The sequence below is a fragment of the Poecilia reticulata genome, linkage group LG8 (genome assembly GCF_000633615.1).
Source record: "Poecilia reticulata strain Guanapo linkage group LG8, Guppy_female_1.0+MT, whole genome shotgun sequence".
NCBI lineage: Eukaryota > Metazoa > Chordata > Actinopteri > Cyprinodontiformes > Poeciliidae > Poecilia > Poecilia reticulata.
Window position 1 is genome coordinate 4,421,644 of NC_024338.1, and position 14,984 is coordinate 4,436,627.

Here is a 14,984-nt window from a genome sequence, read left to right on the forward strand (position 1 = left end):
GTGTTCACTTAAATGTTAAAGTGTTCCCTTTATTTTTTTGAGCAGTGTATATATATATATAAAAGCTGGACTTCCCCCCCCGATGCTGATGTCAGCATTTGGCCGTACGTACGCTTTTGTTTTGGTAGGATCCTAAGCAGTGTTTCATAAAAGCAACCACAGGTCAATTTGTCCTMTTTTGTGACAGTATGTTTTCAAGTACAAATTAATATCTTGAGCCAAACAACTTTTCACACCCCAAAAAGTAAAAAACGATTGACCAAAACTGTAAAAGTAGAAAATGGCGAGGGATTGGCACAACCAGCAGCTGTCTAGAACAGACGACATGCCTCTATAAGCAAACTGTTTCTTTTTTAACAGCTGCTATGGTTCTGTTGATCTTTTCATCTCACTGAATCTGAAAATGGCAAACCTTCAGTCTTCCACCCTGAAGAATGTTGTTATTAGAACAACCTGATGGGTGTAAAGTACGGGGCATTCAGGGACAGAAAAAAACAGAACATTTTTAACTTTCCAACCACAGMTTATTTATTGTTTACAGATAATTCAGATGATTCTACTAACAACATAACACTTAACACAATTTTATACATTAAAACATGTGATCCATTKAAAACATAAKAAAGTCAGTGTACGAGTCACTACAATTTTGCCCTCCGTTTGATTTCTTGGTCAAAATTAAACATAAGTTTATATGAAATTTATTATCTATTGAAACATGTTACTCAGAGGTTGAGATATAATTTGAGTCAAACAAAAGTTCTAAAGTGTATAACACTTGTTAGGTTTTATAGAATCTTTTCAGTCAAGAATGAACCAGTTCTAGTTTATTAGTTTAAATGTTTTATATTTTAAGCCACATATGACAGATCAAAAGCAGTGAAATATTGTTACAGTGGGGCATGTATTTTCATAGCACAATCAAGTAACTATGTAAAGTAACTTCAGGTACAAAACATTTCAAATATGACAAACATTAATTTGACTTTTTATTTAACATCTTGAAATTRGGCCTCTCTCTTWAGAAACTCCTGCTCTTTCTGAAGCTCCGCCTTCAGGAAGTCATCACAATGTGGATCCTCTATTAACCCTTTAACAACATTTTTACCAGCGTTTCACTGAGAAGTAGCCTGTATAAGGAGCTCAGCTGATGTGCAGTTCCACCAGGTGTTCACTATTTGCTGCCAGTAGTGTGAAGGAGCTGAGTTTGGACGTCGTGGGCGGAAATCTGCTCTCATCCAAGCTTAAGTTTTTTTTTTACATAAAACTGTCCCTTTAAGTATGAGCAGAAAATCATAATAATTAACAGAAATAACAGCTTTCAGATATCCATTGGTGTAGTTAATCTATATAATGTGTTTCACTTCATGACATACTGCAGTTGTTGAAAAAAAATAAAAATACTTTCCAATAATGTTCTAATTCATTAAATGGGTTTGGAGCTGTAAACATAGCAACTGAACTCAATGGTCATGTTTCAACAAAACTCTCAACTTAATATCCAGAATCCATAATATATGATAACTTACATTCAGACATGATAACTTACATTCAGACATGATAACTTACATCCAGACATGATAACTTACATTCAGACAGCGACTAGAGTTATTTGAATAGAAAGCTTCTAACATGGATTATTCTTGGCATCCATCCATTCATATAGTTTAAGTTATCACCTAAAGAAAAGAGCCTCTTTTCATCAAAGAGTTTTTCTACACGACTCTAGGTTTTAAGTAACAGAARAAGTTCCTTCTCTCATTGCAGTCTCTGATGCTGAAGGATGASTTGCTGTTCTTCTCCAGGACTCCACATCTCTCACCCGGGCAGCTTGGAATGTTCTGGTACTGCACCGGTTCTCCGCCCACCCAGAACCACTCATCRCCAAGGTAACGCAGGCCCGTCCACACCTACCAACACGTAGCAGGGAGGTCAACATAAACACTGAGGATGAGTTAGTTAACAACAGTAAACGGCAGCCCACCTCCTCAGTGGTTGCCAGTTGGATTGTCTCTTGTGCAAAGTCGTGGTCGTCGTCTGTGGAGAGGGTTGCCAGGTCGTAGCTGTTGACTTTGTTCAGAGTCCTGCAGTGCTCCAACGCCTCCTCCCACGTCTTATTCTCCTTCACCAGAACCAGCCCGTCATCGTGGCAAATGAAGACACGTGTTGCGTTACAAGGAACACTTGACCACTTTTTAGTGAGCGSCCGCTGGAAGACACAGTGCTCATTTTGTGACGGTTCTATGAGAAACAGAAAACAGACGTAAGAGTAAGTTTTTATTATACCTCTACTTTGAAGAATAAATCATTCTCCACTCTCAAGCAAGATTCTGACAGAGTAGAATTTCAAAACAGCAGACAAAAAAAAAATTCTTCTCTTATTATTAAGACTATTAAGCCGCTACTTATTAAACCTAAATATGTGTATATTGACACATATTTTGTATGTAAACCTTCTAAAATGTCTACCTGGAAATACATTTCTTAGTTTATCACAATACAAGTTGTTATGTTAGACACTTTTACAAACACAGACACTTTTATAAAAAATAAATTCCTGTGGACATAAACAGATATATTTATTATGTAGGTAAACAAACCTTGACATATAATTTGATTTCAACTCCCTCGTCTCACTGAGTATATGGACAAAGAAAATAAGAGTTTGGAAAATTATATGTAATTATATGTATTTTTCTTCTTCTAAGTATTTTTTCCCCATCCTTTTTGTCCCTCTTTCCTTTGTTTTTTTCCTTCCTTCCTTGTGTTGTTCCCTTTTCCTTCCCCTCCATACTTACTTATTCCCACTTTCTGAAACACAACAAATACGAGCCACTCTGCACGTTTTTCTGAAGTGAACCTGGAAAAAAGCTCCACCCCAACGTGAAAAAGGTTTAGCTAATTGCAGACGTCACTGAAACATTTACTGCACAGAATTCGCCTCGCTCACCGTTTACATCCCAGTTGAAGAAGGTTGCTGTCTCGTTTCTTCTGGACCATTTCCACTTGCTCGTGCTGTTGTCTCGGTGCAGTCCAATCCAGCCCCTGGTACCGTTCAGCATCTGAACGTCTGTTTCTGTCCTGATAGTGATCAGGTCAGTGTGATGCTCCCTGCAGGAGGCCTGGGTTTCGCTCCAGGGTTTCTGTATTTCATAAAATGTAAACGTTCCTTCTCTGAGGCCCAAATGCTGCCCACAGGCAAAGTACAGGACAGGCATCAATGATACAACGATCAAGATGGTCCTCATAATGTCTCTGCCTGGAATCAAATGAGCATTTTGATTATCAGTCAGTCAAGCTTATACAAGCTTATTGCACATTTCAGCAACTAGGCAGTTCAAAGTGCTTCACGTCATAAAACAGTAAAATACAGAGTCATATTACACACAGTCAGCTGTTGAAACATTGCATTTTGTCAAATACCATCGTTACACATCAGTGTTTCATTTCGAATGATTCAAAAGCAACTCTAAACAGCTGAATTTTTAGCCTAGCTTGAAAGAAGCTCAGTGTTTCGGCTGTTTAGCAGTTTTCTGGAAGTTTGTTCCAGATTTGAGGTGCATAGAAGCTGAATGCTGCTTCTCCTCGTTTGGTTCTGGGGATGCAGAGCAGAACCAGAACCAGAACACCTCGGTGGTCTTCTGGTTCTAACAGAAGACTTTGTTGGTAACAATTGGGTATCTACAGAATGCTTACATGGAATTTCACATAGGATTACATATGGGACCTTTGGAGTACCTCTTGGCTACCGACTCGGACTTGACCACATCTTTTCTCCACCTGCACCTGTTTTTGCGATCCTTAAAAAAAAATGTTTCTAGCTAAGCTAATCATACAATAACCTAGCAATAACTAAACAATTTATCCCATACACCGCACGTAATCCATAGATGGTACAGACATCAGTAAAAGTTCAAACTGCACAGTCTTTGTCTTCACCTTCTAGTTTTTTCTCGACAAACCAGCCTGACTTTTTAAGACTACATTTATGTAAAAGCTACACTGAACGATATCTAAACTCACCTCAGGCTGCAGCAGTAGTTGGAGAGCTTTGAATCATTGAGGTGAAGTTTGTTTTCTGTGAGTACACCGACCAATCACAGCACTGCTCCAACTCTTACTCGATATGCAGATTAACCTGGCCAACAAATCCTCTGCTTTGCCTGAGTGGCTTTAGGAAGCCCTGCTAACAGAGCCTAGAAAAAAATATTCACACACATTAAACCTTTTCACATGTCACATGCGCAAGACACCAGCAAACCAGGCCACTGAACCATCAGGGGTCTCCCATAAATGACATTTAACATACACTGTGGATCTAATATTTAATGTATTTATGTTTACACACTTTCTCTGAGTTCACATAAACTTATCTTGTACCTGTTACAACTTGTTCCAATGCAAACAGCACTGATTTGTTTCTCGCGACTCATTTCCTTTGGTGATGGTTCCCTGGACTCTGGTTTATTTGTTTACTGGGATCTGAGGCACGGCTTACTGGGAGTGATGGATGACTTTATGGCTTTATATGCGACTGCTCCAGATTGCTTGCTTTGCTTGAACCTTTTCAAGATTTCTTGTTGAAGTACTTCTAATAAAACATTTTCCTTTACTGCACATATTTCGTTTTGTTTGTTTAAGCGGACCTCTCTTTGTTTTCCTGGGTTCTGTTTGTTTGTGGCAGAATTTTCTGAATATCAATGCTGTACTTGAGGTTATTGACTAAATATCTGAAGACACCTTTCAGGATATATATATAAAAAAAATTACCTTCACAGATTTTACAACTGTTATGACTTTATTTCATTATAACATTCTTATTTGTCAGAATGTCCACATGTATCACTTGTGTTAACAGTTTTTTATTAATGTTCAAAACAGGAGAAACTAAACATTTATCTAACAGCAGACTTTATGCAACCAGTGGAATAAAATGCGTAAAACAAGAAATGGATGTGTGATGTTAGCCCAGCTGAGCTCCTGATCAGGAGTTGGCCCCAGTCCGCGGGCCCCTGATGATGTGGATCCTGGCCTCTTCATCCAGCTCCTCCACGATCCTCTCCTGTTTGACCGACAGGATGGTGTAGCTGACTGATGGACGGCTGGTTAAAGCAAATCACATCAGTCTGAAGTCATCAGCAGTGATCATCTCTGATATAACAGCCTGTCTGAACGCTGAAGCCTTCTGTCAAAGCAAACAGGGCTGAATACAAACACAGGCCACATTTTAGAATTTTACTAAAACGTCATGTGATTGTTCAACACTGTTTTGCACATAAAAATGAAATCCGTTAAGGTTTATGGCCGATGTGTTAAACTGAAGCCTCGAAGGCCATGTACGGCACGCCGCAGCTTCTAATCTGGCCCGTGTACACCAGAGGGGCACGTCAAGAGAGCCTTCAAGATAACAGTTGTGTGATTAAATATTATTTTATCAATCAAATCAAAGTAGTTTTTATCTGCTTTCTGCCAAATTGCATCAATCAGTTCCTCCACCTTTTAGTGATTCCACAATTGTGGAAAATTATGCTAAATTCAACAGGCCGCTGCATCATTTCTGCACTGATGTGTAATTGTGAGTTCATTGCAAAATTTCTGCAAAAAAAATTATCCAGGATTTTTTCATACAGAAAAAACAAAACAAAACCAGAAACAAAACCAGGCAGAACATTCAGTCTGTTCATTCTCCAGATGTGAGCAGGACAGGAGTACAAAATGTAACTGATAATAGTGATTAAGGATATCGATTAATGAGTTAATTTGAAGTTGATTGATTGATTAACAATTAATTAATATATATAACGTGGGCGGAATTTGCTGCATTTTTTACATCCTTTTTTTTATATTTTAGTGAACTTGGTCAAATCGCGTAAAATTAGTGTTTTAAAAGAGTAAATCATAACTTGAAAATAGATTATGTAAATAGATTATGTTTAGTTGTACCTGTGATCAACAAGTTAGGATTTAAGTCTTCATTTCTGGGCCCATTACGAGAGCTTGTTTGACAAACGTCTTTATGTTGCAGTGCAGGAAGTTCCCCGTCACAGTTTTCAACATAAAGTACAGTGCAACTTTTCACGACTATATCAAAAATAAAATAAATACTTTAGGCTACAACTATTCACAATGTTCGAAGTAAATTGAGGAATATTCCTGAACTTCCTGCTTTTCAACCTCAGCTGTCTGATTTTTTTTTTTAACCTACTTACATGACCTTGGTATAATTTTAAAGTTTTTATTTCTTTATATGTCAACTCTTTCACTGACAAATTTAAGTTTTGACTTCCAGCTCTTCTAGACATCTTGCTCCTTCAGTCAGCCTCTTGTTGTGTAAGTGAACTGTGAAGGATACAGATGCCGACCACGAAAGCTCCGATGCCCAGGCCGGTCAGCAGGTTCCTGCTCCGGATCCGCGCTGCGTTCTTCTGGAAGTAGTCCAGCTCCTGTCTGCGGCGGAGAAGCTGCATCTCTGCGGCTGTTAGGGTCGCTTTGGCTGCTCTACCCGGTTCTTTCTCCGCCATTGCTTGTTATTGCACTGACCGGAAGTTCACGTCTTCTTCCTGTACGTTAGAGTTCACTGGCATGGTTTGGGTTGCATTACCGCCATCTTCTGGCTGCAACCGTCTAGAACAGCTTTGTTGTTTTTCCTCTCGGGAATGGCTCGAGCATTTGTCTCCTTGGGATACCGTCACATTTTTCGACAAATTATTACAAATTATTTTATTTTCAGAAAGTGGAAAATGCAATCATGTCACGTGTCACTGTTTAAAACCCTCCATTGGCTATATTATAAACTTTTGTGAACACGTTCGCTCCTTTATTGATTATCTTAATTACCATGTACTGAAATAGAGTACTGCTATCCTAATAATGTGTATTATGTTTAATTCGCCTCGGAAGTCAGTTACATAGACGGGTGTTACAGACATGACAGACAAGTTGGATTTTGGATTTGGAGTGAAATCAAATGCAAAAATGTTTTTTTCTCCTAATACTTCAGTTTATGTCTGAATTCTGAATTAAGCCAAATAAATACATTTTATTTATTTAATAAATACATTTTATTTATTTACTTATTTTAGAACTCATATATTCAGAATTCTGAGTACAAAAAGATTGTGCCACATCTCTCTTTAACTAAAAATACTGCCGTGTAAGTTAGTAGTGTGGCAAATTCCAGCTTTTTGTATGCTTTTTGTATTTTTTCTTTCAGTTACAAACATCAAATCTAAACTGTGGAATTTGTTGCTGTGCAGAAGGGACCACAGACATATGAACAGAACTCCTTGCAAGAAATAATTAGACCTTTCCATGTGCAAAAACCTCTAGATGTGAGATATTTTTTTGTTTTTAATTCTAGAGACTGCATTGCAAAGTAGCTGGGTGATATTTTTCTATTAGTAATCGAAACCTTTAGAGCTTTCATGCAAATCCATATTTTAAATCTGTTCCCAGTTTTACTTTAGGATAAGTCGTACAAAATAAAGTTGAAATAATATGAGAATAAATGTATATTACCACATTATTTTCAATATATTGTGACTTTAATATTATATTATCACAATTTCATTTTCCTATTACTTCAACTTTATTTCTGTAATATTGTGAATTTCTTCTCCTAATACTATGATTTTATTCACAGATTATTTTGACTTCATTTTTGTAATTTTTTTTACTATTTTTTTTCTTTTTATGATCCAAATATTTTATAAGTCCAAAATGCTAAAGAATTTTGCAGCAAGTGTTTTTTTTTTTTTTTGAGAAAAGTCCAGGAAAGAAAAAAACGTCCAAAATCAGAATCATTGATTTTGTAATTGGTCTCCAAAGCTGAACTGCCACAAAAACCATCGACTGAGAAGCAGGAGTTCAGGAAGCAGCAGCTGGAGCAGCAGGAGGCAGCTGGGTGGAGGTGAGGCAGCAGCTTTGGAATGAGTCAGGGAGGCTCTTGGCGTGCTCCACCAGCATGTACGAGTCTCTGATGTCCGTCAGGCCAAACCAGAAGACGGTCCACACTCCGTTTACAAAGCTGCCGTCACAGTGCTTAAAGTACCTGGACAGAGGAGGAGAAATGAAGTGGAGGCTGTGATCTGGTGCTTCCTGCTCAGCCCAGCTGATTGTTTTCAGGTCAGAACCCAACAACGTAATAGAACTGAACACAACATCCAACGACTAAACAGCTTGTAGAACAGCAGCTGTTGGCTTCTGTTACACTTTATCATCTTTTCACAACATAACGGAGGCTTTGGAGCTCTTAGTTGTTTCTAACTTTACTGAAGCTTAGGACTCTTTACTGATACACTGTGCTTGGGATCATTCCTTACCATAGCAAGAGTATGTCTACTAGATACCACGTTAATATTTTTGTGTGGGACTAACCACGGGTTGATCCTGTTGGTGGCCTTTGACCTCCAGAACAGCTTGCCCAGATCCTGTCGGATGCACTCCCACAGGATGTGGCTGGTGCCCTGCCCCTGCTTACTGCTGCTCACCACAAACTTGTCCAGGTAGGGGGTCCCACCGTTGACGGGCTCCATGGTGATGATGGCTGCTGCGCTGTAGCTGGGGGAGGACATTAATGTAAAAATATGTGGTACTTTCTCACACACGCTGGCCATGATCAGACACAAACAGCAACAGGATTACAGCCACAAACCGCAATTGATTATGGGACTTTATGAGACAGATCAACACAAGTTAAGAGCAGTGTTGTGAGATGGAAAGAAAATGGCATGTTTTCCTATCTGAAAAGTGCGGTGTGCATTTCATTTACTTAGCTGTGTTTCTGTCAAAGATTTTTTATGTGTATTTTTAAGTATCACATTAAAAAAGTTTGACAGAAACTGCAACATTCGGAAGAATTTTCTCAATCTCATATGAAAAGATTTTACGCTCGCTTCAGTTGGTTTTTGGTTTCTCTGTTAAAGAGTTAATGAGAAAAAGGGGAAAAGGAAACACATTTGCTGAATAAGTGCTGACGCAGTGAATGCTTCCATCTGGTGGTGGGTCTGTGCCTTAGCAGAGGCACGTAAGTTGGAAAAGTTCAAACTTGGATGGGAGGACACTCTCGGCATCTCCGGAAATGTCCGGTTGATGCTAGTTTGCAACCTCTACTTCCTGTTTATGACAGCCATGCGAAACGTCAACATGTGGCAATATTGAGGGGGGTGTCAACTTCACTCAAATGCTCTATAAAGTTTTGGCTGAAGGGACCTCAAAACAAATCCATGCAACGCTTTTTGGATTTTAATTGGTGAATGGTTGAAAACCATGAGTCATTTCCAGACTATGTCACATTAAATCCCACATTAGGGTCTGTATTTGTAGCACAGCAAAATATGAAAAAGTTCAAACAGTATGAATGCTGGAGTAATGAAATACACATTTAAAGCTTGACTTTGTCATATTTTTCCCCTGCACTACTTGAACGCACCCTTCAGAGAGGTAGACACAGTGCAGCCGTCCCTTCAAAGACTCCACATAATCCTGCCTCAGAGTTTTATCGAACGACTTGTTGATGAGAGTCAGCAGACGCTCCTCGTCGATGTCGTCCAGAGAGGTGTACCTGCACGAACAGAGCAACAGGAACGCCGTGTGTGTCTTTGTGTGTAAGTCTGAAGCAGTGTGTCAGGGGATTTCCATGCTTTCAGAAAGCGTATCCTTGTGACAGGGGTTAATTTTGGATTATGACACCCGGATCAGGTTACGTGGGCTTGTGTAATATTTACTGACCTGTGTATGGGGTCGCCGTTTTTGAAAAGTGTCCCAGAACCTGACATGAAACGCAAGACAGAAAACAAATGACTAAATTAATTAAGAAGATATTCTGTGGGCCTAAAACAGAAGCAATCAAGCTAGCAGTAGCTCAACTCTGACTGTCCTGTGTGCTGCACACAGAGCTCTGAAATACTTCGTATAGATTATCTTTGTTTTTGCTTCTTTGTGACTCTTGCATGTTTCAGACTATCAAAAGAAATGACATCTGAGAAAAATAATCTGAGTGAATACAAAAAATGTTCTTACACTGCTTTGTATAAAATGTCAATTTATCAGCTCCTATACACCATAAGAAAGACTTTCGGAATTTAATTATGCCGCATGAACTGATCAGTACAGTACTGCGAGAGAATGCAAAGGAAAAAAAAATCCTTCATGACCACTAGGGGGCTCTGTAAAATGCGACATGACCGTTCAGACTGCTGCTGCTTTGAAAACAATCRGATTTTGATCTGATTTATTTGTTTTTGCGGTGAAAATATGGGAATGCTGTGAAAAAGTGGGACATAGTTTGAGTTTGCCTTGTGATCGCAGACCTCACCCCGGTGGCTGAAGAGCTCAGTCAGCAGAGTGTCTGCAGAGGTGATCACAGCTGAGGACTCTGTTGGTAGCTGATTTAGCAGTCTGGCGATGGCGGTCAGCCTGCGGTGCTCCACTTGGCTCAGCCACTCCGCTGCAGACAGACCAGGCAGATCAGCGGGCAGTGACACCATGTCCAGTACCTGTCACTCAAACGGAGAGCGGCATACGTGAGTAAGCAGTGCGTATTCATATTCAACGTGCGTGCATGAGGGCTGGTTTTGTGCCTTGTGCTTTTCGGCCCGCAGGCCTCCCGAGTTGTTCAGAAACATGACTTTGAGGGGCTGCAGGGCTCTGGAAATGGCTGCCGTGACCTCCGTTGGGTCCAGCACCAACGAGCATCCACGTCCGTCCCTCCCAACTGGACAAACCAGCGGGATGGTCCCGCAGTCCAGACTCCACTGGAGGAGGCTGATGTCCACAGAAATGGAGTGTGGAGCGCTGCAGAGAAAAGGACAGAACTCTACTAATATAACAGAAGGTGAATTAAAGCATCGACGCCAGGAAACCTGGATGTTTGTCACGACATTTTGGAATCACAATAAAAGTATTTCACACCCCTTGAATGTCGTAACATTTTCTTCCCTTCTACCCATTAGCTTTGATGTGTTTTACTGGGATTTTATGTGATGGACAAGTAGTGAAAAATAAGTACTAATAAAAATCTGAGCGTAGCACAGACTAATATTCAGGCACATTACATTCTGACACCCCTAAATAAAAAACTAAATAGTTTGTGTGGGGTCTGCAGCGATGCTAAGCTTCCTCTTCCCTGACCCTTGACCTGTACAAGATCAAGGGACGGTAAGTCCTGACGATCCGCTCTGCAGACCAGGTCCAGAAATATTTGCTGTCATTCGTTAACTCTTCACCTTAACCGGCAACAGAACAGTTCAATTCAGGCCTGCTCCACATGTAGTCGGGATATCTGGGAAAACTAGTACATTTTTATGAACTTTGGCCTTTCACCACACAAAAACTATGTTTAACGTCACTAAAAACAATTACCTAAACAAACTCAGATTTGAGAAAACTCTGTGTCTCTGTTTGCGTGTGCAGATGGGAAAACAGAGATTTAGAATCCCACGCATTACTGTCTGCGACAAATAATCCACCAATACATCCATGTGATTCCCAGTCAACACCATCTTGTGTTTTAATAACTTTATATTCTAATACGCTATTTAAAAGTAGCTCAACTTATGTATCTGTCCACACAAATGAACCTCCTGGAGCCATGTTTAAATCCTAACAGGAAGTTGTGGATGTTTTGAAGCAATCTGATTGGTCGACAAAGTTTTAGCTTTAGGCTACACTGCCCCCTATGGGTTTGGCATGTTTAAAGCAACGCTGAGGCGTGTGTTTGTGTTCATGTGGATGGAAACTTTTCTGCAGCCGATCCCATGTGAACAATATATTTTTCGTAAGCAACAGAGCAATAGTTACTTTTTTTAATAAGAGAGAGTGGAACATCATAAAGGGAAAATGATTGCATTATCATTGTTACATCATGCATAATCATCCGTGTTGTCTGTTGTAGAAGTCACAAGTCCTATAACCTTCAGACTCCTCTTTAGTGGCTATAAAATAAGTTTTGTCCTAACCTGCTGCCTTGTGGTGCCTCATGCAGCTGCAGGAAGGACTCTGCTGAGAAGAATGGTAGAACAGTTGCTGAGTGTAGCTGTAGAGCTTCAGTGAGCTGCTGGCACCGCTCCACCAGCCCTCTGGTGCTCCAAGACCCAGCGGCTGCTTCTACAGACCCTGATTCCTGGCTATAGGAGCAGCCCATCACCACCATGGGCTTCATGTCCATCCGCTGCAGGAACGACAGGCCAAAGGCCAGGCTCTGTACCATCTCCCTGCTTTGGAATACCGAGTCGTCCACCTCGAAGAGATACAAAAATGTTTAGAGTTCAAAAGTAGGAAGCACTCTTTACTTTGGTCACTGCAAAAGGAATACAATCAGTCAAATCATTTTTTTGTGTGTAGATAAGCGATTTCAAAACAGTCAACTTTAAGCTGCGTGTTTCAGGAACTGTGTTCTGTCGCCACACACAGTCATGACATTTTGGGTTATTTTTTCTACATATGAAGGCATGTCTAGAAATAATATCATAGACATTTTTTTAAAGTAGTAAAAAACAAATTTTACTTTGGAATTGTATTTCATTTTTTGTGTAACTTAATTTGTTTCCAACTATCAGCAGGAACATTTCCTGCTGGACCGGTCTGACGTTTGGGTCAGAAGGGACGGTTCACTCCCTTTTGTTGGTCCAGGGTGCAGTTATGGTACTGACGGGTTGATCACATAAGCTGGTACTGCTGCATGGCAGGCCATTTTAACATAAAACTGGTTTCCTCTGACTATCTGTAATTGACATCTGTAATTACAATGCAAGTGTGGTGAAGCTGATTTTACATTAAAAAGCTGTGGAAGTGAACACAGCTAAATGAGGAAAACTTTTTAGAATTAATAGAAAGAGTATGGTGTAAAACTACATTTTATTAAAAGTGGTCTCAGATACTACATAAACCAGCTCACTGCACTGACCTGAATTGATCAGATGACTTTGTAAAAATGGAGGATTTGTTATGAGATTGTGATGTTTTAAAATGTGCCAGAAACTGGCCATAAGCTGAGAAAGAAATTCTTATTTCTCTGTTGCTATGAGAAACATCTWTAAAACTACTCTTGTGTAGAGGAAAAAATATATGATCTTTAGAAAGCAACGTTATACTGTAAATAAATTTTTAATAGTGCAATATTTTTTTCAAAAATGACAGGGAAGCGATATGTATGAAAACTAATTTGCTTATTTTGATATGGTCCAAAATAAAAATAAATTTGACAGCCCTGAGGCCCGGGCATTTCACAATAGCCCTCGTGCCATAAACTGCCTGAAATTACGTTCAGTTTTGAAGACTTTTGAATTAATTGTAAAAAACTCGAAAACATAAAAGTCTCGGTTACTTCCTTGTTAACAAATAAAAAATGAAAAGTTTACCTCCAGCACAGCAAAAGCAGGCGACTGCGATAAGTTCGCTCTCTGGAACTGGGTCAGCCAGTACCGAGCCTCGCGAGGATCCCCACCAACCTCGCTGAGAAAAGCCTTCACGTCCCGGTAAATTAAGCTCCGGTTAGCCAGCGCGTGTCGGTCAGCGGCGGAGAAATACCCGGGACTTTCCTGCTGACCCGCGGCCGCGGTTCGCCCTCCCATGCGGGCTGCAGTGGAGCTCTCTGTACGGCACTGAGTGGCACACATCTGTCCCCGCTGCCGGCCTGATGTCCCGGCGAGCACCGCAGAACATCGGCCGGGACCAGACAGGTACTTCCCAGCCATCACCACGGCCCGACAGCCGGTGGAACCGCTGTTGACTTTGGACATGTGGAGAGCTGGGACCGACCCGGAGGCCTTTGCTGTGCAGCAGGGTGTGCTGTCTGTGTGGACACGGACAGCTGGTCCATTCAGCACGCAGAACTGCTGCTGTGTCGGCATTTCTCATGTTTCAACTGACCAGCACATGAGTCGTGGGTTGAGGGGGCCATTACAAGGAGGTCTGAATACCAAATGTTGTTAAGAAAAAGGAAATGACCAGATTTGTTACTGCGATGCAACTTTATTCAAAGGCATACATATTAATTCCTTTTAAAAACAAAATACAATGCTTTGGAAAAGCACATTAATTAACATTAAACAAGACTTAATGGCTTTTCCTCTGGCCAGTCTTCCATACAGGCCGGGTTTGTTGTCCTGTATGGAACAGATCCTTCTGTCTGAGCTCTGGATCTCCACAACTCCTGAACAGATTAAGTCACTGACCCATTTAGCTACTTCTGTTATTAATGCTTTTCTTTGCAGTTTTGCTTCTCTTCTCTATTTTCAGACAATGAAGTGAGATATTCAGATGTTGGGGATATTGTGTTTGAACTGCATTCTGCTTTAAATTTCTACAAAACTTTCTCCCTGACCTGTTTGCTGTCTGTGACCTCAGTTTGTTCTCTAATGTTCGCTAACAAACCTCTGACCCCTTCAGGGGACAGCTTGGTTTATACAGAGATTACATGTTGGATACGTATTATGAATATGGTGACTTTGGGTTCTTATTTAATCTGACATCAGCCATAATTGCATGGTTCATTTTAGATTTTTTTGCAAATAAATTTAAGATCTAACATATTTTCTTTCCACTCTGTAAGTATGCACTACCTTGCGTACACTGAAAACTGTAATTGAATCTAGATAGACAGAATGTAGAAAAAATAAAGTGTAAAATTTTCTGGCTACTCTTTAACAGTATGCATAAAGAATAGAATTTTGTATTTTTACACTTATTAAGAATTAAGCTGTAGAAGTCATTTTAAACCCTGTAGTGGACTTCTTGCCCTCCAGTCCATGGTGTACCATGTCTCCATCCCAATGACCGCCACAACCCTGGATGGATGGATGGATGGATGGATGGATGGATGGATGGATGGATGGATGGATGGATGGATGGATGGATGGATGGATGGATGGATGGATGGATGGNGATGGATGGATGGATGGATGGATGGATGGATGGATGGATGGATGGATGGATGGATGGATGGATGGATGGATGGATGGATGGATGGATGGATGGATCCTTCT

The 14,984-nt window shown here is 40.3% G+C and overlaps 3 protein-coding genes across 3 annotated transcripts in view; all 3 read right to left on the minus strand.

Moving 5' to 3' along the window:
* LOC103468285 (C-type lectin mannose-binding isoform-like) overlaps positions 1–4,674 on the minus strand; it is a 26,636-nt gene extending 21,962 nt beyond the window's left edge. The window contains exons 1-3 of the mRNA XM_017306096.1: positions 4,024–4,674; positions 2,951–3,259; positions 2,129–2,241 (exon numbers count right to left, since the gene is read on the minus strand). Of these exons, the coding sequence (XP_017161585.1) occupies positions 2,129–2,241; positions 2,951–3,248 (411 nt within the window). The 5' untranslated portion in view covers positions 3,249–3,259; positions 4,024–4,674. The remainder of the gene's footprint in view (positions 1–2,128; positions 2,242–2,950; positions 3,260–4,023) is intronic.
* A 105-nt stretch (positions 4,675–4,779) lies between these two features.
* Positions 4,780–6,593, minus strand: coa3b (cytochrome C oxidase assembly factor 3b). The gene is made up of 2 exons (XM_008415247.2): positions 6,353–6,593; positions 4,780–5,091 (listed from the first exon to the last, which is right to left on the minus strand). Exons 1-2 carry the CDS (start codon positions 6,519–6,521, stop codon positions 4,985–4,987), a joined length of 276 nt encoding a protein of 91 aa, XP_008413469.1. The 5' UTR covers positions 6,522–6,593; the 3' UTR covers positions 4,780–4,984.
* A 1,200-nt stretch (positions 6,594–7,793) lies between these two features.
* Positions 7,794–13,865, minus strand: nags (N-acetylglutamate synthase). Its single transcript, XM_008415248.2, has 8 exons — positions 13,359–13,865; positions 11,958–12,238; positions 10,581–10,794; positions 10,316–10,496; positions 9,730–9,769; positions 9,431–9,562; positions 8,377–8,559; positions 7,794–8,050 (listed from the first exon to the last, which is right to left on the minus strand). The coding sequence occupies exons 1-8, from the start codon at positions 13,848–13,850 to the stop codon at positions 7,867–7,869; spliced, it is 1,707 nt and encodes a 568-aa protein (XP_008413470.1). The 5' UTR covers positions 13,851–13,865; the 3' UTR covers positions 7,794–7,866.
* Positions 13,866–14,984: the final 1,119 nt, after the last annotated feature.